The 23,114-nt window shown below is 35.4% G+C and overlaps 3 protein-coding genes and 1 non-coding gene across 6 annotated transcripts; 3 read left to right on the forward strand and 1 right to left on the reverse strand.

Moving 5' to 3' along the window:
* Positions 1-5,329: 5,329 nt before the first annotated feature.
* On the forward strand, positions 5,330-10,770 carry LOC107459344 (eukaryotic translation initiation factor). Its single transcript, XM_016077572.3, has 9 exons — positions 5,330-5,821; positions 6,676-6,747; positions 7,202-7,303; positions 7,613-7,825; positions 7,922-8,019; positions 8,385-8,472; positions 8,558-8,908; positions 9,008-9,253; positions 9,333-10,770. The coding sequence occupies exons 1-9, from the start codon at positions 5,621-5,623 to the stop codon at positions 10,365-10,367; spliced, it is 2,406 nt and encodes an 801-aa protein (XP_015933058.1). The 5' UTR covers positions 5,330-5,620; the 3' UTR covers positions 10,368-10,770.
* LOC127742564 (small nucleolar RNA snoR103) lies at positions 6,341-6,445 on the forward strand. The gene has a single exon (XR_008003905.1). It is a non-coding gene; the product is annotated as a small nucleolar RNA snoR103 (small nucleolar RNA).
* Positions 10,771-14,007: 3,237 nt separating the features above from the next.
* Positions 14,008-17,026, forward strand: LOC107459329 (protein MULTIPOLAR SPINDLE 1). Of its 3 annotated transcripts, none has more exons than XM_016077561.3 (10): positions 14,008-14,205; positions 14,293-14,350; positions 14,423-14,569; positions 14,658-14,723; positions 14,869-14,939; positions 15,037-15,091; positions 15,581-15,694; positions 15,825-16,004; positions 16,165-16,235; positions 16,574-16,706. In XM_016077561.3, exons 1-9 carry the CDS (start codon positions 14,065-14,067, stop codon positions 16,203-16,205), a joined length of 873 nt encoding a protein of 290 aa, XP_015933047.1. In that variant the 5' UTR covers positions 14,008-14,064; the 3' UTR covers positions 16,206-16,235; positions 16,574-16,706. The 3 variants fall into 3 exon arrangements, with proteins under 3 accessions (XP_015933047.1, XP_015933042.1, XP_015933032.1); XM_016077556.3 differs by having other exon boundaries at positions 14,028-14,205; positions 14,658-14,702; positions 15,825-16,017; positions 16,574-17,026; XM_016077546.3 differs by having other exon boundaries at positions 14,029-14,205; positions 15,825-16,017; positions 16,574-17,026.
* A 1,991-nt stretch (positions 17,027-19,017) lies between these two features.
* Positions 19,018-20,557, reverse strand: LOC107459321 (F-box protein SKIP1). Its single transcript, XM_016077533.3, has 2 exons — positions 20,158-20,557; positions 19,018-19,843 (listed from the first exon to the last, which is right to left on the reverse strand). Exons 1-2 carry the CDS (start codon positions 20,511-20,513, stop codon positions 19,270-19,272), a joined length of 930 nt encoding a protein of 309 aa, XP_015933019.1. The 5' UTR covers positions 20,514-20,557; the 3' UTR covers positions 19,018-19,269.
* Between the last annotated feature and the right edge of the window lie 2,557 nt (positions 20,558-23,114).

The raw sequence follows: 23,114 nt of genomic DNA on the forward strand, positions 1-23,114 counted from the left end.
TTTAATATGTCATATTTTTAATTATTGGTGCATTTTATGATATAAATTTATTATGGATATAAAAATAGGTAACAATATGTATAGTCAAAAAGTTATTGATGTTAAAAATGGAAATGAACCAGATGCATATTTTAGATGGACCATAAACATTGGTGGTTTGTTAGTTGAAGTTATCAAAATACAAAAGAATAAGAGACAAAAGAAAAATAGAGCATTTTCAGTAGAAACTTATCTAAAAGTAGTAGAAGAAATTAATAACAAATTTTCTTTAAGTATCAATAAGACTAAAGTACAAAATTTTTTAAAGACTCTCAAAGAACAAATGGTACTAGCAAAAGAACTAGAATCCAAAAGTAAAATAGGGTAGAATGACACTTATATTTAATATTAGATTTTTATTAGCATTTGTACATACATGTTCTAATTAAAATAAATTTTTTAATTATTTCATATAATGTTACATTAATAGAGGGTAAAGATGTCCACTATAAAATTTTAATTCATTTGATAAATATTTCAAACATCGAAATTCAATTCAATTCTGTAATTTTATTAATTCATTCCAAACGCTGGAATTCAATTCAATTCTATATCATTAAAAATTTTCAAACAGGTTGTGAGATTTAGTATTGTATTTGGTGGTCAAAGACTATAACTAAAATTTCAGTACTTGTCTCCAAAATTTTAATCTCATACCTCCAGAAAGTGGGGACACAGGAGACTAAAATTTTGGAGATGAAAACTGAAACTTTAATAATATTTTTTATTAAAAATATATTCATTTAACTTTTTAAATTCCAAATTCGCTCCTCAATTTTTATATTTATTTTAATTAAACATAATAATGAGACATAACTTAGTTCAGTACATTTTATACTAAACACAATACAAAGACTTAATTCAGTCTCTGTCTCCCAGTCTTAGTCTCTCGGTCTCAGTCTCCCTTCGAAACGCAGCCTTAAAGATATCCCAATTAAAAGAGAAGCGTAGTTTTGGAAGCCATCTTTCTGTGGAAGATCTGGATTCCACGCAACCAAAAAGTATTCGAAGATAAGGACTTTACAGTTGAAGTGATAACTGCAACATCCATGGAGGTTGTGGAGGAGTATCAAAGAACAACCTCTCTTTACAAATGATGATATAACTCATTAGGTTGTTTAACGAGTAAAATGACAATTAAGTCTTTGACGATTTCAATTTTAGATTTTTTTAAAAGAAAAAGCTCAACACAATAAGTAGAGCATATGAAGACAACAAAGAGAACCAACCTAGAACAAATAAAAGAAAGCAACCAAAGCAAAGAACACTAAAAGATATCCCCCTGTCATCTTCGGCATTGCCATCAATAACAAAAGGGATCCGCACCTAACTACTCCTTATAGTTCATAAAGGACTGATGGATAATATCGTCAACCCCTTTTCCTTTATTCTAAAAAATCCTTCTATTCCTTTCTTGCCAAATATTCTAGATAATTGCACAGAATCACACCATCCATCTCTTGCACTCCTCCTTATGAGTTGATAGCTCAGTCAAACTTTGAAAATGTTCTTTTAGCGTTCCAACAAATGACAACCATGCACACCAAATTTGCTAAGAAAAATCACAACAAAGAAACAAGTGGTCACCATATTCAACACCTTTATTACATAACACACATACAACATCTTCCTGGTTAACCACTCCAAACCGACTCATCCTCTCCTTCGTATTCACCCTTCCAGTCAAAGAAAACCAGACAAACAGCTCAACTCATGGTGGAACTAGACCTTTTCAAACTGTCCTAGTAAAGTTGTAACTTGCTATATCATCTGGAATCATTTCCGCATGCAACACCTGCACAAAAGAGTTAGTAGAAAATATACCTTATTTATCAAATTTTCACACAAATCTATCATCTATGTCACAAGCAAGTTTGACTTGTTTTAAAGTATCATGCAACTGGTTCACTAAATACGACTCCTATTGGAATAGCTCTTGCCTCCATTGGAAGTTCCATCTCCGCTCTAACCCATCTCCATTAGATTAGTTAGTCCATGAAAAAAAAGTATTACTTAAATCTTTTATAATAGCAATTGTTAGACACGTTATGTCCTTTCGTCAATTCATCATGTAAAATTTAATAGCGGTGCTTATTGTAAACCATTAACGATAGTGACATATCTATTTTTAGAAAATCATCACGGAGATAACAACTGTTAAAACGAAACTTCTTCTGTCTTAATAGAATTTTTAGTCAATAAAAAGTAGTTGACGAGAGTTATTTAACGTCGTCCTCATGCCCATGATAAATTGATAATATAGTCCTTACCGTAACAAAAACGTTTAGATTAATGGAAGATTCTGTTTCTAAATTAAAGATACCATCGAATCCATAAAATAATCCTTTTCTTTTTTTCAAAATGACAATATAGCCCTCTCCTCCCTTTTCTCTATCTCTTTCTCTTTTAATTCTCCATTTTCGAAGCCAAACATGGTTTCTCAATATCTCTTCGCTCACTCTATCCATCCTTCCGCTTGTCGCAGATGTCTTCTTCCATGGTTGTGGAAGCTGTCATTCATCCTCGACCGCTGCTACTGCCACCGATGAAGTCACTTCTGTTGTCTCCGACGCCTACAAAGCTGCTGCTGTCGTTGCTGACTCCGGTACATCTTTGTCGTGGTCACTGACTTCATTTATGTCGTTCCTTCCACTATTAGCCACCGCCTTCATTTCTGTTTTCTCCAATGTTGCCTCACGCTGTCTTTGAGCCCACCTCCCCCCTAAAAAAACCAGAATTCCTCCAATCTCCTATTGTTTCTGCTTCCTCCATTTCCCACTTTCATCTAATTTCAAAATCGAATTCCATGTTTTCATTCGCTAATTGTGATATTAATTTTTGATTGGCTGCAAAATCTTCTAGTATCGCTTATCTTTTTAGATTTGCACAATTAGGGTATCTAAAGGCAATTTTTTTAGGAATTTTTCATTTCTTTTATTTTAGAAGAAGGTGGGTTCGGAAGAGTTATTCCCAGTTAAGCGTTGAAGAATCGAAACTGACAAGATGGAGAGACAAGGATCCATAAGAGGTAGGATAAGAATGCCGTTTTTATCCGTTAACAACTACACGAATGAATAGAGGCAGCTTCAATGAACATATATCTCTAATGGAGAGTGAGTTAGGATTGTGAATAGAGGTGCATATCTCTATTGGAGCTTGTGAACAATGGAGACAATGTTCTTATGTTTTTCTTGTTTTGCTTGTTAGTTAGAGATTTCTAAAGATAGTTGGCTTGTATCCATGTTTACAAGGTACGAGAAAAACACAGGAGGAGAAATGATAGGAAAGAAGAAGAGAATTAGATTTTGAGAATGAGTGATTCGTAAAGAGTAAACTATGGGTATAATGGTAAATTTACTATTTTTTAACAATTTTTGTAATGTTTGCCGTCAAGAGGACCTAATTAAAAGAAAAATTGGTTCAAGGACCCAATTGAAAGAAAAAAAAGTATAAAGAGACAAGTCTTTTATAATAGTGATCATAATAGTAAGAGATAAGTCTTTTTTAATATAAATTAAACTGTTCTTAATTATAGGATTATTAAAAGGGACATTAATAATTCGGATAGACCAATATATATGTAATGATTTTCATTGGATGAAGATTGATATATCTTATTTATTAAAAATTATATATAGATGGTGCATATAGAGATTTGACTATTGAATTAATTCACTTTGAGAATTCCTAATAGTTATAGTTATCGCATTTATCAATAAAATATTTTCAAGATGAATATAAAAATAGAATTTTCTTTGACTTGCAACTGTCATAGTAATTAAAAATGTATTTATCATACTTTGATTATGGACACCTAATGTCCTATGATGCTAGTCGAATAGATATTGGATATGATTTAAATACTTGTAGAATTAATGATTAATTAATAAGAAATCCGTTAACTATCGATAAAGAGTTTGATCTTTATGATTATACTTTGTAGGGGTGTTCATCAGTCGGGTGAAACTGAATTTCTGCCCCAGATTCAGTCATAAACCCGATGAAACCTAAATATTTTCGGGCCACAACTATATCGAGTCCAAATTAAATGAAAATCGGGTCTTTAAAGCTTTAACAATAATTTGTAAAGAAACTTATTTATGATGCACTTATTTATAAAGAAGAAACTTATTACCAAAAAGTTAATATCTATATTTGAACTTGAATTTGTCCATTAATTCTAATTTGATGGTTCTTTGACCTATTTTCTAATTCAACAAGTGTGATTAAAAATAAAACAATAAACTTATAATTAATATAATATAATATTAAAATTAATTTAAAACATATATATCTTTTTAGTTCTCTTAGGGTGCACATGGGTCGGATAAAAGTGGGGTTCGCCTTGACCCACCATAGTCCGAAATAATGACCGGGTCTATTTTTGAGACGCTTACCCGACCCTAGACCCGGTAAAATAACACTAAATTAGCCTTTAAAATGTTCGGGACTGGGTCAGGTCTTCGGATCGGATCGAGCCATGTACACTCCTAATATTTTGTTCTTATTGAATTTTTAGTAAAGTTATATTACTTCATACTATCGGATCTGACACAAAAAAAACGGATTATTAAAGAACGTTGATAGACGCCAATTTTAATTAGTAAATTTAATTTGACCAATTTACTACTTGCTTAGTGTTAAACTTCACACTTACATACTAACGAGTATTATAATATTTGCTAAAAAATAATTTAATCAATAAATATATTAATTTAAATAGAATATGATAATTAAAAATATTAAATGAGAATAAAAAATAATTAATTATTTTATTTTAAAATAATATCTAAATTTGAATGAAATTTTAATTGATTATATTTAAAATTGAATCATGATATGATATAATTTATAAGATTTTATTTTAAAATAAGAAAAGATAAGAGTCAGATTTAAAATTAGATTGAAATCTTATAACAAATAACAAATCTCAATGGAAGGTAGGTGGATCAAGATTACTGTTATTGAAAAAAAAAGCAATCACTATTGTGGGCCGTATCTTGACCACCCGGCCCACTCCCACTTACTCTTCGACACCTCTATAATACGTAGTATATACGTTTAGCCTATTGGAACTATACGGTATGCGGTACATATAAATGAGCAAGACGCCAAATCCAAACCCTAAGGAGGCCGTAACTTCAATTTCCGTTTATCTTTTATCTTGTATCTTTATTAACCTAATTTCAAAGTATTTTCCCAAAATTGAAATCTTAAAATAATTATAAAATCGATTTTGACATACGGTACGCTATACGTTTGTACGCACGCTCACTCGTAATAAGGGTTTTTTGTCACCCCTTCGTTCTTTCTTTCCTTCTCTCTCACGCTCTCACGCAGTTCTCTCTTCTCTTCTCACTCCGCAGAAGAGAGAGAAATATCCCAACACACTCCCAATCCCAATCTCTATCTATCCTTCTTCATCCCTAACCTTTCCTTCCTCTCTCTCTCTTCCTCTCTATCTCGTAAAGTTCTCCTTTTTGGTTCTTTTGAGCCCTCAGATTCGCTCGTCGAATCTATCGTCTCTTTTTTTATTCATCTGACGGCGGAGATTTCATCTCGAAGCGAGAGATCCTGAGGTATGCAGCAAGGTGATCAGACGGTGATTAGCTTGAGGCCTGGTGGTGGTCGAGGCGGCGGCTCCGGCGGTGGTAGCAGGTTCCTTGCTCCTCGATTCGACTCCTCCTCTTCTGCTTCCTCCACGACTTCTGCCTCCCTTGCCTTCGGCGATCTTCCTCTCCTCCGCCCCCATGGCGGCGCTTCTTCAGCGTTCTCCATCAAGGTATAAATTCCAATCGTTAACTGTTTCCCCTGGATCTACCTTTTCGGTCGCTTTCACCTCTTCATTCTGCAGGCTTTCCATTAAAGTTTAACTCTTTCTTCATTTATTTACTTTTTCCGAAACAAATTTGATTGCTTTGTTTTTTTCCTCTCGTGTTTCCGTTGTGACATTGAATGTGTCTTGTCATGGTGCTGGAAGGATTATTTGGATATTTGTTTCCAATACGTTATTTCAGATTCTATTTCTTGTTCACTTTTTGGATCCTGTGTTAATTAGGTTGATATCAATGTTCAAGTTGCTTTCTTTTTTTGTGTGTTGAGGTTTGGATTGTGAAAATAATATTCTTTAATTTGTGTGACAACATCATCCGGTGCAATACCATAGAGAGCTCTGCAGAGAACTAAAACAGTGAAGAACTAAACAAATTCAGTTTTACTGCGATTTTTCAGTGTATAGCAGCTAGGGACTTGGCCATTTAGGGCAACATGAGTTGTTGAATGTCCTAATTCTTGGTGGGCCACTAAATATGTGTACCTGCTGTAAATATGGACTAAAAGTAAATTGTGGGCTTTTAGGTGGGTTTGACTAAGTTTCAAATTGTCCATAAAGGACCCACGTACATGGAATTTACTAGGCGATTTTGGTTTATGCTGCACCATTTTGTATATTGTGAATAGAATGTTATTATGATATTTTCACTGTGATATACATGTATAGAACTTGGTGTCATTTAATTTTGATTATATGTTTTGATACCTCCTCTTGTTGTGTTCCTGTGAGTTATATGATTGACTGTTTTTTATATAACCATGTACTGTGGTAGACGCTTTTAATCCAAATGCTCTGTTTTATAGGCTGGAGATTCACGATTTGAGGGTCGCGAGCGGGTGCGTTATACCAGGGATCAGCTTTTACAGCTCCGAGAGGTAATTGACATATTTTTTTCTGATTAAGTACTGTGTTGAGTTTTGTGCTTTAAAATTAATAATAGCCATCTTACAATATTGTTGTTGCTTATTGGCAAAATATTGTGTCTGATCAACATTATCTGACAACACTGATCACTGGTGGTTGGATTGGTCTCTTACATTTTTTTTTTCATTCTCTTTTTGTGGATAAATTTCCTGGTGTGTTGTTCTATGATCTCTTATTAATTTACTTATACCTTTTGACTAAATTAATAATTAACAGCTGTCGGTTTTTTTTTTTTTGGTGGAAATCTCTTGCTGAATACATACCTGCCTTTTGTCATTGCATAATTTGTCTATTTGCTCTAATGATACTGTTGAAATGGCAGCATAATTCAGTTTTTGTGCGACTTGTATATCTTTTGTCATATAACTTATATTTGTGTGCTAACATCTGTCTGATTACTTGTAGGCTGTTCAAATCCCTGATGATATTTTGAAGATCAAACAAGATATTGAAGCTGAACTTTTTGGTGAGGATCAAAATCAAAGTTGGGGACGCTCAGAGAACAACGTGAGTGCTTTTTTTGTTTTCTATTTGTGTGTAACTTTCTGAGGTTCCAATCCTCTTTCATCCTCTCTGATAAATTGATGGATGAAGTTAGCTCGGTTTTAGTTATTGTTGGTGATGAATATACTGATACAATATGTAGATTTATGAATGAATTTGAAAAAAAAAAACTCATGTGCATCACAAGTGCTATTTTTATTCTTTAAACTGCTGCTGTAAATGTATCATGTTAAGATATATGATTTTATTTTGGATCATTTTCAATATACTAGTTTCTAATATGTTTAATAAGGCCTGAATTATCTTCTGCAGCCTCCACCTCAATTTCAAAATAGATACTCTGAACCTGACAATCGTGACTGGCGTGGCCGGTCTGGGCAGCCTCCTCCTGCAAATGCCGATGAGAGGTCCTGGGATAATCTCAGGGACAGGGAGAATAGGGAGTTTGGCAATACTAGTCAGGTTAATCGTCAAGACCAACTGAATTCTCAGTTTGCAAGGGCACACATCTCATCTAACCAAGTGGTAATATAAAAAGACACAAGTGCTTGAAGCCTTATCCTTTATTCCTTGACCAATTGTATTGTATAATTAATTTTTTTAATCTTTGTATTAATTTAGGGAGGACCTTCTCCTACTCTGGTCAAGGCTGAGGTGCCATGGTCCGCTAGAAGGGGAAGTCTCTCTGAAAAGGATCGTGTCCTGAAGACTGTTAAAGGGTAACATATTTTTATCATCTTAATATTTATTGATATTTGAGTGGGTATCCATTGACGTTAACCCGATGTAGATTTTTTAATTGCGGTGTATGCATTACCGTTAAATTCCACACCTTAGTAATAGTAATTTGAACCAAGGAACAATTTGAGGGATAATCATCATATATTAAATGTGAAACAAATCATGTTTGATGTTTGTTAGTTGTGATAATTTTATTTACTTATTTCCTGCTTAAACTATAGAATTAGCTTCTAAGTATCGTTATCTTTTCTATTTTTAATTTAATCACTTACACAAACTTTGTTTGGAGTTCAGAATGTGTGGCTTGTGCTACTACTTACTAATGTTGTTAACTGTTTCACAGAATACTAAATAAGTTGACTCCTGAGAAATTTGATCTTCTAAAGGGTCAGTTGATTGATGCAGGCATAACATCAGCTGACATACTCAAGGTGTTTTTTTAATTATTTTTAATTTTGCTGTTGTAATAACATTTTATGTTTACTTGTTCCTAATTAACTTTGTTTGTAAATGCAGGGGGTCATTTCGCTTATATTTGATAAGGCAGTGCTAGAGCCAACATTTTGCCCCATGTATGCTCAGCTCTGTTCTGATCTTAATGAAAAGCTGCCTCCTTTCCCATCAGATGAACCTGGTGGGAAAGAAATCACTTTTAAGCGAGTACTCTTGAATATCTGCCAGGAGGCGTTTGAAGGTGCAGATAAGCTGAGGGAAGAACTTAGGCAAATGACTGCTCCTGATCAAGAGATGGAGCGCCGTGACAAGGAGAGACTTGTCAAGCTTCGTACCCTTGGAAACATCCGCTTAATTGGAGAGCTGCTGAAGCAAAAAATGGTTCCAGAAAAGATTGTCCATCACATTGTTCAGGTTCTAGCATGACTTGAGACTTCACTGATGTAATATTATTTCTTGTTTTGGGGTGTAATATCAAGTTTTGTTTGATTGGTTAACTGTTATTTGGAACAGGAGCTTCTAGGACCTCCTGACAGCAAGATCTGTCCAGCTGAGGAAAATGTTGAAGCTATATGTCAATTTTTCAACACCATTGGTAAGCAGCTCGATGAAAGTCCAAAATCACGGCGGATAAATGATATTTACTTCAACCGGTTGAAAGAGTTGAGCACAAACTCCCAACTTGCACCACGTCTGAGGTTCATGGTTCGCGACGTTCTAGATTTGCGTTCTAATAATTGGGTTCCAAGACGTGAAGAGGTAAATTTAAACAACTTGTTGTATATACATGCCTTAACTTTTGAAGGCACATATTAAGCATCGATGTTTACTTGTGTAGGTGAAAGCTAAGACCATCACTGAAATTCATTCCGAGGCCGAAAAGAATCTTGGTCTGCGCCCAGGTGCTACTGCAAGTATCAGAAATCCCCGTGGTGTAGTTTCTGGTGTTCCTGGAAATACCAACCCTGGGGGCTTCCCCATTGCCCGACCTGGCACTGGGGGCTTGATGCCTGGGATGCCTGGGACAAGGAAGATGCCTGGGATGCCTGGAATTGATAATGATAATTGGGAGATGCCTAGGACTAGATCAATTCCAAGAGGTGACATTTCAGGTGCTCAAACTGCAGGACGTGGCCAGTCTCCTATGTTTTCCAAGTCATCAACCCTGAGCTCTAAGTATCTACCTCAAGGAAGTGCTGGTCTTATGAGAAATAGTGCCTTAGTGCATGGAGGGGGTGGACCTCCTGCTCGTCCATCAAATTATGGTTTTGGTTCTGAGCCTGCACCTCAGGTCGCTTCACCTGTTAAAGCCGCTCCTCCCGCCGTGTCCTCTGAGAAAGCACAGGCTCCAGTTGTAAAATCGGATACTGCTGATCTTCACCGGAAAACAGTGTCTCTTCTGGAAGAATATTTCAGTGTTCGCCTCTTGGACGAGGCACTGCAGTGTGTGGAGGAACTAAAATCACCTGCTTACCACCCAGAGTTTGTCAAGGAAGCCATTTCTCTTGCTCTGGATAAAAGCCCACCCTGCGTTGAACCTGTTGCCAATCTTATCGAGTATCTTTTGATGAAGAAGATCCTTGTGCCTAGAGACATAGGAACTGGTTGCTTGTTATTTGGTTCAATGATTGATGATATTGGCATAGACTTGCCTAAAGCACCAAACAATTTTGGGGAGATAATAGGAAGACTGATTTTGGCTGGAGGTTTGGACTTTAAGGTGGTGAGGGAGGTACTTAAGAAGGTGGAAGACGACCGGTTCCAGAAAGTAATATTCGACAGCGCTATGCATGTCATCAGCTCTGCATCCGGGCAAGCAGTGTTAGAATCACAAGCGTCGGATATTGACGCATGCCGGGGACTGTTCCAGTGAAACCTGATGGGGATTATGCATGACCAAATTGTGTATCTGGACGAACATCTCTTCCCTGTTTCACTACTTTCAAGTTCCCAACCCTTTTTACGCTCACACTTGAGTTAAAGAGCATTTGTATTGCACTATGTTATAAAAGTGGAGTTTCAATTATCAGGTATTTTCCATCAAGTTGTATAATTTTGATTTTGGTCTTTTTGGGGATGTCGTAGAGGTGTTTATTTGTTGAGGGAACAGTCAAAACCATAAATTCTACGGATTTTGTTTCTCCTAGAGAAAATGGCCCATTACAGGGTCCAAATGTTTTTTGTATTTCATTAGTTTCCATTTTATTTTTAATTTTCTTTACAAGAGTAATTGTTAAACTCGTCAGTTCATAAATATCATTGTCGTTATTTCCTCCTGCCATCCTTGTAATTTTTCATAATTGTTTTCTTCCCAAATAAATTATAACGTGTTTATTTCGTTCCTATATACGGCCTTAATTTCCTGAGGCCTAAAACAATATCAATAACAATCAATAATATTTAAGCTTTGATATGATATCAAACCAGAAAATCGTTTGCCAAATTATATTATTTTTGTAAGCAAGTTTAACTAAGTAAGTTGATAGTTGATACAAGTCCAATAAAAAAGGCGCAAGTATGCATCATTCTTTTTCTTGTTTTAATTCTTGTTTTCATTCTTTTTCTTGTTTTAATTCTTGTTTTAAGATGACGACGACAATCACGATGACGACGACGTTGTTGAAGAAGCGCAAAGAAGCTCGAAGGAAAATTTATTGAGGATTTGATCTGTAAAATTACTTAGAATTGAATTGCTTATATATACAAGAAAATACTCGCATGAGAAAAATGTTTATTATAAGAAATGAAAGTATCTAATAATAATAATAATAATAATAATAATAAGAAGAAGAAGAAGAAGAAGAGTAAAGGACAAATATGTTTCTAACTTTTTTTTTTTGCGGACATTTTCGTCCTCAAGGAAGGGAAAATACATTCAAGTCCCTCACCTCCGAAAAACGTGGACATTTATGTCCTTCCGTTGAATTCAGGCGTTTGGACGGGACGGAAAAATCTGACCTAGCAGAGGTGGCGCTGATCTGGCCGTTATGGAGGCCACGTGGCAGGGAGCATTTCGAAACAGGACATATAAGTCCCTGGAGACAAAAACGACGCCGTTTTTGTAATCTCCCCCAATCCTGTTTCAAATTTCTCTGCCTTTTCTTCTTCCTTCGTCCTTTTTTCCTTCCAATCTTCTTCCTCGGCCCCTGCCTCCATCACTGCTGCACAGCGGCGCCTCCGTCAGCCACCATCAACGCCAGCGACCTCCTCCTTCCTCTCTTTTCGCGTCTTCTTCCCTTTCTCACTCCCTTACTCCCATTAGTCTCTCTCTCTTCTCACCCTCCTTCCACCCACCGTTCGTCCGCAACAACCTTCTCGGCGACCCACTGCCGCCCCGCCGCCGCCTCTCTACCGGCGGACCACCGTCGCTACTAGGGCCCAACCATCATTTTCTCTCTCTCTCATTATCACCCCTGTGCTTTCCAGGTCTTTTTTCTCTCTATTTAATTCACTCTGTTATTGCAATTAGTTAATTAATATTGTTTAGTTAGTTTTGTTTAGCTAATTTCAATTAGGTTAGATTAGTTAGTTACATTAGGTTGTTAGAGAATCTGACATGGATAGTGGATTAGGTCTTGCTTGCTTAATGCTGTTGTCTGTGCAATCACTGTTTGTAGTTCATTATATTTAGTTTGTTCAATTGTTCTTGAGTTGTTAGGATCAGGGTTGGTTAATGAAAATTGTTTAGATTGATGTTTTACATTGTTGCTGTGTAAATTCTCATTGACTATTTTGGTTAACAATGAACTCTTATGTGCTCATTTTGCTGTCTGATGCCACATCTTTGTTTTAAAATGGACTAATTCTTTTGATTCAATGATGCACTTTTGTTAGGTTTTATGTAGCTTACTTTTGATATAATTGTTGAACTCGATGAGAATTGCTTCTTGAATCTAGTGCTTTTGTTCTTACTTAGTGATGTTGAGTTCTTAATGCATATTGAACTTCAATTTTGATTCAGTGAGACTTGATTATTTGATCTACACTCTCTACCTATAATTGACTGTTGAATTCATTGTTTGTTTGACTTTTGAAATTGTACTATGTACTACTAAGATGCTGCCGAATTTTAGAAAAGTTTTGTTTTCAAAACTCAATCTTCACTTTGATTAATTGACATGGTATGCACGCTTTTCGCTTTGAATGTTGCCAAGGCCAATTAATCACTACCTTGGCTTGTCATTTCTCTATTTAGTTGAGATTTTCTATTCTTATATTTCACTAAGCTGCTTCATATTCCTTATTTCCACTCATCTTTGAAGAGTGTTTGTGTGATGCTTTGATGTTTAATGTGTACTTCTTCATTCAATCTCTTTTTGCAATGTGAATTACATGAATGGCCACATGTATATTTAAATTTTTACTTGAGATTTATCAACTTCAGTTTTTCTGTCAATGTGCATCACTCATTCTTCATTCAATTCCACCGCTGTATAGTTTTGAATAGTTGAATTGTATGAGTATGAATTGTGTAGAGGTCCTGCTTGTGAGATGCTTGTGACCTGCCAAAGAAAAAAAATCAACTGGGAAAGGGAAACAACCAGCTAAAGAGAGCGCTGGTCTCTTCTCTGATCCCGATATGGGAGTCCCGATAGAAGACGCATCTAACTTCCCGATATCTGAGGGACAGCCTACTATTACAGCACCATAGCCTCCTACCTCATTACCAGCTGCACCACCTTCCGGTTTTCAGGGTCTCATGACTCAAGAGTTAGGGCTCAAGCTTATGGCCCGACTAGACAAGTTGGAGCGTCGTATGGATCAACGTTACAGGAACATCAAGTGCCAAGACAGAGAATGAGATGACATGCTGGATGAGATGGATACTCTTAAGGATCGTTCACAGGATCAACAGCTACTCAAAAGAGAGGAAGGAAAAGGTTGCCGGCGTTGATGGTGGCTGACGGAGGCGCGGTTGTGCAGCGGTAATCGAGGCAGGGACCGAGGAAGAAGAATGGAAGGAAAAAAAGACTGAAGGAAAAAGAAAAGGGCAGAGAAATTTAAAAGATTGGGAGAGGTTACAAAAACAGCGTCGTTTTTTCTTTCCAAAAACTTATATGTCCTGTTTCGAAATGCTCCCTGCCACGTGGCCTTCGTAACGGCCATGTCAGCGCCACCTCTGTCAGCTCATACTTTTTCGTTCAATCCAAACGCCTGAGTTCAATGAAAGGATATAAATGTCCACTTATTTTAGGGGTGAGAGACTTGAATGTATTTTCCCTTCTTCGAAGACGAAAATGTCAGGCCAAAAGAAATATCAGGACGTATTTGTCCTTTTAATTTTCTTTCCAAAAACTTATATGTCCTGTTTCGAAATGCTCCCTGCTACGTGGCCTTCGTAACGGCCATGTCAGCGCCACCTCTGTCAGCTCATACTTTTTCGTTCAATCCAAACGCCTGAGTTCAATGAAAGGATATAAATGTCCACTTATTTTAGGAGTGAGAGACTTGAATGTATTTTCCCTTCTTCGAAGACGAAAATGTCAAGCCAAAAAAAATATCAGGACGTATTTGTCCTTTTAATTAGAGCATGTTGGACAATTACATTGAAGTGTTAAATACGAAAAAAAATGGAAATGGCAGAGAAGGAAGGCGGGAATGACGAATCGCTGAAGCTGGCGGTGGCGATATCGCTTCTCCGATCGAAGGTTCTGAATAACAATAACGAGCCTGGTGCGCCTTCTAATGACGCCCTTCGTTGGAAGCGAAAGGTTCGAAACGAATCACTACCTTCTTTTTCTTCTGAATCCGATGCGTTCTCCGTGTCTTTATTTCTATTTGTGTGTTTGGAATCTTAGGCCAAGGAAAGAAAGCAAGAGATCCTGAGGCTCAGAGAAGATCTCAACGAAGCTCTAGGTTCGATTTCCATCTTTCACATGTACACACGACGCGCTTACTGAAATTAGGAGCTTCTGGAATTTGATGTAGATGCTTCGCACTGCGATCTCTTCCCCGCTAGTGCTTCTTGTAAGTGCTATTTCTTCGACAATTTGGGACAGTTAAACCCTAATCAGCATGGAAGTGGCTCTGACGCCAGATTCAACGATGTTCTTCGCCGTAGATTTCTTAGACAAGGTTTCGCTATCATCATCACTTTCATCTTATTCGTTATGGCACCGTGATCTTCAATGAACCATTGGTCTTGAAAATCTGCTTTTTGTAGTGCGCTTTAAGGAAAGAAGGAGAAGAGTAGGTTCATCTTCTTCAAGTAAGCAGCGACTTACTTTAGGTACATTATTACATAGCAACACTCTAACAGCTTCTTGTTAAAGGCACATTTCATTATTTGTAACAAGAATGGTGTTACTTCCATATTGAGAATTTGAAAGCGAGTCGCACTAAATTTGTTTTCAATTTTGAAACTGAAACTACAGGTTTAACGGAGGAGGATGAAACAGAACAGCTTAAGGCCTCTGTTGACTTTCTTGTGGACCTTTGTGATTCTGTATCACCTGTCATAGTGCTTCACTTTACCATTTATTTTCAATGCATTTATTATTTACACAGAATGACAAATCTTTTCTTCCCGTTTTCTTTTTTAGGTGGATGATTCCAAGTTTGCAAACCTGGCACATCAAGCTGAAGAGTTTATATTGGGTATTCTGTGCTTTTCAATGTTTGTGTACAACTTGTTTTAATTAGATACTTATAATTTACGGCAAGCGTTTATAATTAAGTTCCTGTATGGGATCAATATTTTCTATTAGGTTGCTATTTTTAAAATTTTTCTTATACATAATTTGTGGCTTCCTGTGGGGTTTCATTTGTCTCCAAAAGGAAAGCCCAGTTCGTATTTTGTTTTACGAAATGCATCAAGTAAATGAATATTGGCTGTGAATGAATAGCTGTATGAGCCATATCAGTTAATTTCAGCTGTATTTGGCAATACTTCATGCAAGCCCGTACACTGGGCTAGTCTCCCACTCTTGCAAACTTCTGATTAGTGTCAAATTTTGACATCTTGAGCGCTTATTATGTTTCATTCAAATTTTTATGGCTTCATTTCGGATTATCATGTTACGAACTACCCACAATCCTGTATCCTTATTGTCCTCACTAAAGATTATTTTATGCCTTTTTCTGAAGTTACATTAAAGAATCTTCTATCTAATGGGAGGAACCTGGAACTTATCGAAGGAATTATCAACAGCCTAGTTACACGTTTGGTTAGGAAGATGTGTTTGCCCTTGTCGGAAAATGGTATCAGTACTTTTAGATTTGCTTACCCTTTTTTGCTAAACTTTTGTAGCTGTGTAATATCTTTAATTTTTCTTGCCTTGGTCATTTAATTGATTAGCATTTTGTTTTTTTTTTAAATAATTTAATCTAGGATCTCAACACTCAGATGCGAATGCACAGTATTGTATCCAGCATTTGATTCGTAAACTTGGAAGTGAGGGCTACATCGGCCAGCGGGCAATACTTTCAGTTTGTCAGAGAATTTTGGTGCTAGCCGATCGTTTGCTTTTCTCTGATCCGTTTGATGATGCCTTTCCTGATATGCATGAAAGTATGTTCTTAATGTAAGTTCTATGCAAATACATGTTAGCATTCTTGACTCGTAACCCTGAATTTCATTAACTATTACGAATAGTTCAATATAGGTTGAGCCCGAGGAAGTGTTTTTTAAGGCTAATGCATTTGTCTTCTTTTTTTTTTATGGATGACAGGATCCAACTCATCGAGTTCATGGTGTCAGATTACTTATTAGAGTGGTCAAAATCTGAAGATTTTGATAAAGGTACACCATAGTCTTACCTATGTTTATTATTAGCAGGGTTTTCTTATTCCTTTACTTCAATTGAAAACTTTATTTATTTTTTTCTTTTTGCAATAAATACACTATAATTTGAAAATTTAAAAATTTTAACTCTGCAATAAAATCTTTCTATATTAAAAGTCTTGACAAACGCCCTTAACAAAATTGTTATTATTATTCTACATAAAAAAATGATAATGTTCAAGTATTTTCCTACACATATTCTTCCCCTATGAAGTCTTGCTGATTGATTGTAATAAGAAGATAAACCAATTATAACAACTATAACTAACTAGTAACTATGACATTACACTTCACAGTGCTCCTTGAAGATTGGGTGTCATCAATTATCCAGGCAAAAAAAGCATTAGAACTTCTGGAAAGTAGAAATGGACTGTATGTACTCTATATGGACCGAGTAACCGGAGAATTGGCAAAACAATTTGGCAGGGCTTCTCTTCAGAAGCTTATTAAACAAGATATTTTCAATAGCTTGCTCCACTAACCATTGGTTCAATATAATGTTGTAATATGGTGATTGGTGACCCTGTTCGTGGTCCATATAGGAAAAGTTGTTATAGATGGAAAATGGAAGGAGTATGGTTCCTAAACATTGAATAAACTATACAAGCAAGCATTACTGGATCTGGATGGATTTTCATGTGTTAATGATCGGCATCTATCACTGTCATCTAGTCATTGTTTTCGCTACTTTTGGCCACTGTCTTTTTCTTCAATACAAAAGTTATAGTTGGTTGTATTTACAATTCAAACTTTTCCTTTTCTTTTGTTTACACTGCTTTTGCTTGCCTATGCCTTGTATTTCATACTTCTTTTTTTATCAATACGTGCACCGTCTATTAGTTGTTTTTGGTATTAGATACGTATTAGAAAACTCTGCTTCTTCAATATTGCTTTATTTAGATTTTCCGGACAAAGTTGGAATTTGCAGCTTTAACCTGATACATTGCTATTTTACGAATTTTTTATTTTAAATATTGGAGGGGTAGTGGTATTTTTTTAAAATGTGGATTGTTGAGGTGTTATACTCAAATGTGGAATTGTTTAACTAGAAAAGCAGAAATCGGACGGTCCGATTTATTAGAAGTACAGAAATCGGACTGTCTGTTTTGTAGAGGTACAGAAATCGGACCGTTCGATTTGTGAGAGGTATACAAATCGCGGTTCGATTTGTGTTAAAAAAATTAAAAATTTTGAGGTACAAAAATCGGACCCTCCGATTTGTGTACTTCCACAGTTTTAAAAAACACCAAAAGTTACAATGTTAAAGTATATCACTACTTCTACTTCCATAACAAAAAAAATTAGCCCTATTTTACCTGCATAAATTATAATAACCAAGTATCTCAAAAAAAAAAGGGTATTCACTCCATGTATATATATATTTGCACTGTATTGGAGCTTCTTGGCAAAAGGCACAGCTATGAGGCACACAAGAGGCATGCTTTGTGCTTGCTTCGTCGCTTTGGTGCTATTCTCACTGTGGCTACTAACTTCAGCAGATGAAATCAACCAGAAAGAAGCATCACTAAGTGCAGTTGTTTCACACGAGAGTCTAGTACCGACACACCACAACTTTTTATCTCAAAACAGAAAGTTTTCGCCTCGTCCTAGAAGAAGGGGTCCGCGTTCCTCAGCAATCAGAACTCGAATATCAATGTTGCAATACGGCTTCATTCTGTGCACATCTCTTTTGTTTGGCCCATTCCTCAATTTCATGTAGTAGTAGTAGTAGTGTCATCATTCATTTGTTTCCTCATTTATATTCTTCATGTGTTATCATAATTCCGTTCATTTCTTTTCTTTTCCTTTTCTTTGCTAGTTTATGCTATACATGTATTCATTTAATTTGGACCAAAATCTTGTCGACAAAAAGAATAAAAAATCTTAATCTAATCTTAATCTCTGCCAAAATTTAAAAGTCCACTAAGTAACCGAAAGGTTCCTCTTTATCCCTTTACTTTTTTTGCCACCAAACCGTGCCGTGCTAAAAGAATAAGTTGTCATCTCATGTTGCAGAGTTCACTACTATTCCCAGGAATGGTTTGTTTAATTAGGAATCTCATTCCTAAAGTTCAGAAACAGCCACTTGAGAACCTTTTCCTAAGCAGTATCGCTTGGTCCCTATAAATCCAAGTGCACCCTACATCAACAATGCAACTTAAATTTGCCTACTTAACAGAGATTATTATTAGTGATTTATTACCTTCAATCAAGTTCAAATATGAGCAAACCACTACTTTTATTTGTCTTTATTTTCCTCAACATCCTCAAGTATGGGAGCACATCTGATGCAGACACAGCTATGATCATCGAATCAAGCAAACTAGGCATTCAAAGAACATCACCAGTACAGCATGCTGTCCAAGAAACAAGTTCTTCGCGGTTCGGAAAGGCAGGAGGTTATACTTCTACGGTGCCAAAGACCACAAATCAGCCACGCAGTGGCCGGAGAAGTGCAAGCTGTTCAATCAAACCTCCATCCTTTTTCATGGCTGCACTCAATTATGTCATTTTGGGATTATTCCTCATTACTCGTTTCTTCTGAGACCCTAAACTTATTCTCCATTACATTGGTACCATTACTTAGGATTTAAGCCCCCACTTAATTCCAGTTAAGTCATACAATGTGTTCCTGCTGTTAGCTAGTGTATTATATTGTGAGCGAAGTTAACTTGTGAGAGAGAAATTAGAAAACTCATTCTATGAAGATGAAAGTTGAATATGTGAAAAAAAATTAGTATAAACAAGAACAACATTATTTGGTAATATATTATATCAATTTCAGACAATGTTCTTCTATATAATACATTAAAGAAAGCACATTACGGCGGGATACAATACAACCAATAATAGGAATTAAATAGACACAGATCATAATTCCTACAAGAAACATATGATAATAACTGCAGAAATTCCACTGGAACCAACCATAGATCAACAGAAATAAGATTGACTAAAAAAGTTAACCTTTTGTACTGATCTTCTTCGATGCTCAGATTCGGAAAACATCTGTTTGGAACCTCTCATCATACAATCTCCAATGCCCATACCTTTCAGTGTGAAAGACAGACCTGGGAATATAGAAATTTGGCTTTTTAATCTCTTTTAGGTGTGCCAAATTGGGCGTTGCATTCACAATGTCTCGACTGGTTAAGTTAGCGCACCCAGACAAATCCAAGAACTCAAGGTTTGAACACCTTTCACATATCAAACTAAGGCCTTTAGCTGATAATTTAGAGAACCTAATCTCCAGAGACTCTAGATGAGGCATAGAATTCGCAATGGCGGCAGCTTCTGATTCTCCATCTTGTGGACAAGCATTTAGATACTCATTCGGAACGATCCCAATGTGCTGAGAGGGATCAAGCCAATTCATGAGATTCCTCTTGAGAACCTTAAGATTGGGGCAATTTTTTCCAACCAACGCCAATGAAACATGGGATATTTCATAACAGTAGCTGACATCAAGCTCCCTAAGCTTTGGACACCTCAAAGCTATTCTAGAGATAGAGTCATCAGTAACATGAGGGCAGCTCCTGATCGACAACACCTCAAGATTTGGGCAACTGAAACGCAGTTCAATCATATTCAAAGCAGGCAAGCAGCAAGAACCAAGGTAAGGCTTCACATGTTGAACTAGAAACTTGAAACCACCATATAAGAAACTATTGAAAATAGTAAATTACAGCATGCCCAATTTCAAGTTTCCAACAATCAAATCATAAATCCACATGAAACAATTAAAAGCACGAAAATTTGAACCTCCAAATACAAAATAACGAGAAAACAGAAGTATGCATACGGTTACCATTATCCATGACTCTCCAAACGAAAAACAATTGAAGGAAATGGGAATCCAAATTGAGAGGCAAGTTCGCACCTTTCGGCGACCAAAGCGAGAGAGCGATCGGAGCAGTGACGAACGCGGATCTCGGTGAGAGATCCATGGCTCCATCGGACGACGGAAGAAAGCATGGAATCGATCTTACGCTCGAAATCAGGGGCCCACCAGATGGGAAGCTCGGGGGGAGGGTCGAATTGGGGGTCGAGGTTGAAGATGGTGTGAAGAGAAGGGTCCTTGAAGGCGCGGAGCCATGACTTGCAGACAAGCATGGTGCCTCGCCATCGGTCCTGGATGGTGAGTCGGGAGAAGATGTTGGTGAGGCACTCGTGAGTCAACTCGGCCCAGTCTGGTCCTCCTGACTCGCTGCTTTGTTCTTCTGCGTCGGCTTCCATTGTCTCTCTCTCTGTCTTTCTCTTCCAGATATCTATGTTTATGGGCTAATTTTTTTTTATATTGTTTAAATATATGTGTAATACATTATTATTGGAAGATTGGGTGTTTTTTTTATATGGTGTTTTATTTAAATCGGACGGTCCGATTTGTTTGAAGAGAAAAATAAATTACAAATCGGAGGGTCCGATTTGTTTGGAGAAAAAAATAAATTACAAATCGGATGGTCCGTTTTGTATTTTTTGTTTTTTTTTATTTTTTAAAATAAAAATCGGACGGTCCGATTTCAACATTAAAAATTTTTTTTTTCGAATTCACAAATCAGACCGTCCGATTTGTGATTGTTTGTTTGAAAAAAAATTAAAACAAACAAATCGGTGCATTCGATTTGTACATCCCATACCAATGTGAAACACACTTCTGTTCACAGCTTCTTGTTATACACTTCTCTCTCTCCCACATAAAAAATAACAAGCGATGTTTATGGGGCAGTTCCTTTCTTTTGGATAACTGTTTTTTTAAAGATATATCTTTTATTGCATAAAAAAAATAAAATTTATACTCGAAGCACATTATATTAAGATAAAGGAATTTTTTTAACTAAAAATATTAAGGAAATATTATCTAATGGATAAAGGAAAGATTAAAAAATATATAGTAGGTCTTTAATTTTTTGTCTTGCGAACATTTTATTTTTGAAGATTAAAAAATATATTTAAGTCTTAAACTTCTTAAAAAATCGAATTTTTATTAAATAAGATCCGTTAAATTCAACAAAAAAATTTAACTTGACTTTTATTAAACTAACATAGTCATTACAGTATCTTACAGAAAGAGAGAGTTTTTAAAACATGACAAATTAGTCTTCTTTCTTTTAAAACAACGCCATTTTAAATAGTATCTCTCCCTTCCAAAGACTCGTCCCTTCTTATCACCACTATACATTGCTGCAACTTTCACAACCATTCTCCCACCTATGTTCTTGCTTGTTATTGTTACAAATTTTTAATTTTCTAAATTCAAAGATTTAAATAATGAATACCCTCAAGCGCCATCCCAAGAAGAAGAAAGATGGTGATACGTTGAGATAGTGGTGAAGGCAAATGAACATATGCCACCATCAAGAATAACAACTTCAAAACGAACATTTTTACTTGAGCATCTAACTTTACCTGTAAAAAAAAGAAAAGAAATAATTACATAATTTTGATAACTATGGCATGAATTCATAGAAACAAGAAGAATTTGGGTAGTTTTGAGTGTAGAAGCTCTGAAACTTGAGGTTTAGATCGGAAGTTTTGAGGGACTTAAAGACTTTGATTATGAAAGTGCTTTTTTTCAACATTCTAAAACTGAATGATAAGTCAAATTAGGAATTAGATGATGATGATTCACAGGGAGATCGGTGACGAGGAAGTATTTGTCGGGAGTGACCATTGTTCTTCTGATTTTATTGTTGTGCCAATGGCATCGAAAATTGAAAGTAAGAGTGAATTTGACCACCGTCTGTGGTGGTGTTGGTGCCAAATCCGTCATTGGAGGAGGAAAAACAAGCTTCGACCCAAAAAAAAGAAGAACAAGAACAAAAATCCCAACAAACAACCCCTTCATCGACCAGATGATCCTTAAGGAAAGAGGTACTCACCAAACGAAGTCGTTTTGAAGGAGGGGGACTAATTTGTTCCTGTTTTGAAAACTTTACCTCTACGTACCGTTTTAAAAACTCTACCTCTACGTAGAACATCGTAACGGCCTGGTCAATTCAATGGGAGTCCAGGTTAGATTTTTTTGTTGAGTTTAACAGACCCTAGTTAATAGAGACCTAGATGTCCAATTTTTTAAGAAATTAATATTTGAAGAAAAAAATGTTTGCGGAATAAAAGATTAGGAACTTATTTGTCATTTTTTCTATTTTTAATTAATTGTTAGTGTGTTAGGTAAATAAATTTTTAATAAATTTTATTATAAGAGAATTAAATTTTAAAAAATATTATTATAAAATAAAAATGAATCTCTTTTTATAATAATGAAGAACTAATATGTTAGATATAAATAATTTTTAAAAATTTATTAAAAATTAAAATATTTAATTAAATTTTATTAGACTAATTTAATTAATTAATTATTTTTTATTTGACATTAAAATAAGAAAAAAATTTAAGAATTAGCAATTTTAATTTGTATTCACCAATATTTTTAATTAGCAATCTAATATTATATTTTAGTTAATATTTTTAAATATTATTAATTAATTATTTGTTAAAAATAATAAATTATATTAATTCTAAAATAAATTAAAAAATGCTATGGGTAACGTATAAGACTTCTTAAACATTTCTTAGCGGTTAAGATGATTACTCCTTCTTAGTTAAATATTTAGTTCTTTTAAAATTGTTAAATTCTTGTGACTCATCCTTTTCGTATAAATATTAAAAAATAATTATTTTAATTGGTGTGATATTATGTAATTGAACACACTTAAAATTATTTTATATTAACAATATATTAAAATTAAATTTAAAATAAAATAATAAATAAATCTTTAAAAATTTATATTTTGAGTAGATTAAATTCTAAAAAATATATTAATAAATTTTTTTATT

The sequence above is a fragment of the Arachis duranensis genome, chromosome 1 (genome assembly GCF_000817695.3).
Source record: "Arachis duranensis cultivar V14167 chromosome 1, aradu.V14167.gnm2.J7QH, whole genome shotgun sequence".
Classification (NCBI taxonomy): Eukaryota; Viridiplantae; Streptophyta; class Magnoliopsida; order Fabales; family Fabaceae; genus Arachis; species Arachis duranensis.

Excerpts from the sequence above, each read along its gene's own strand:
- LOC107459344 (XM_016077572.3), top strand. The coding sequence starts at position 5,621 with ATGCAGCAAGGTGATCAGACGGTGATTAGCTTGAGGCCTGGTGGTGGT. Across the intron at positions 7,304-7,612 it reads GGGGACGCTCAGAGAACAAC|CCTCCACCTCAATTTCAAAA; the intron begins GTGAGTGCTTTT and ends TATCTTCTGCAG. Across the intron at positions 9,254-9,332 it reads GGGTTCCAAGACGTGAAGAG|GTGAAAGCTAAGACCATCAC; the intron begins GTAAATTTAAAC and ends TTACTTGTGTAG.
- LOC107459329 (XM_016077546.3), top strand. The coding sequence starts at position 14,065 with ATGGAAATGGCAGAGAAGGAAGGCGGGAATGACGAATCGCTGAAGCTG. Across the intron at positions 14,351-14,422 it reads AGATCTCAACGAAGCTCTAG|ATGCTTCGCACTGCGATCTC; the intron begins GTTCGATTTCCA and ends AATTTGATGTAG. Across the intron at positions 15,695-15,824 it reads TTTGCCCTTGTCGGAAAATG|GATCTCAACACTCAGATGCG; the intron begins GTATCAGTACTT and ends AATTTAATCTAG.
- LOC107459321 (XM_016077533.3), bottom strand. The coding sequence starts at position 20,513 with ATGGAAGCCGACGCAGAAGAACAAAGCAGCGAGTCAGGAGGACCAGAC. Across the intron at positions 19,844-20,157 it reads CTCGCTTTGGTCGCCGAAAG|TTGCCCAAATCTTGAGGTGT; the intron begins GTGCGAACTTGC and ends ACTGCGTTTCAG.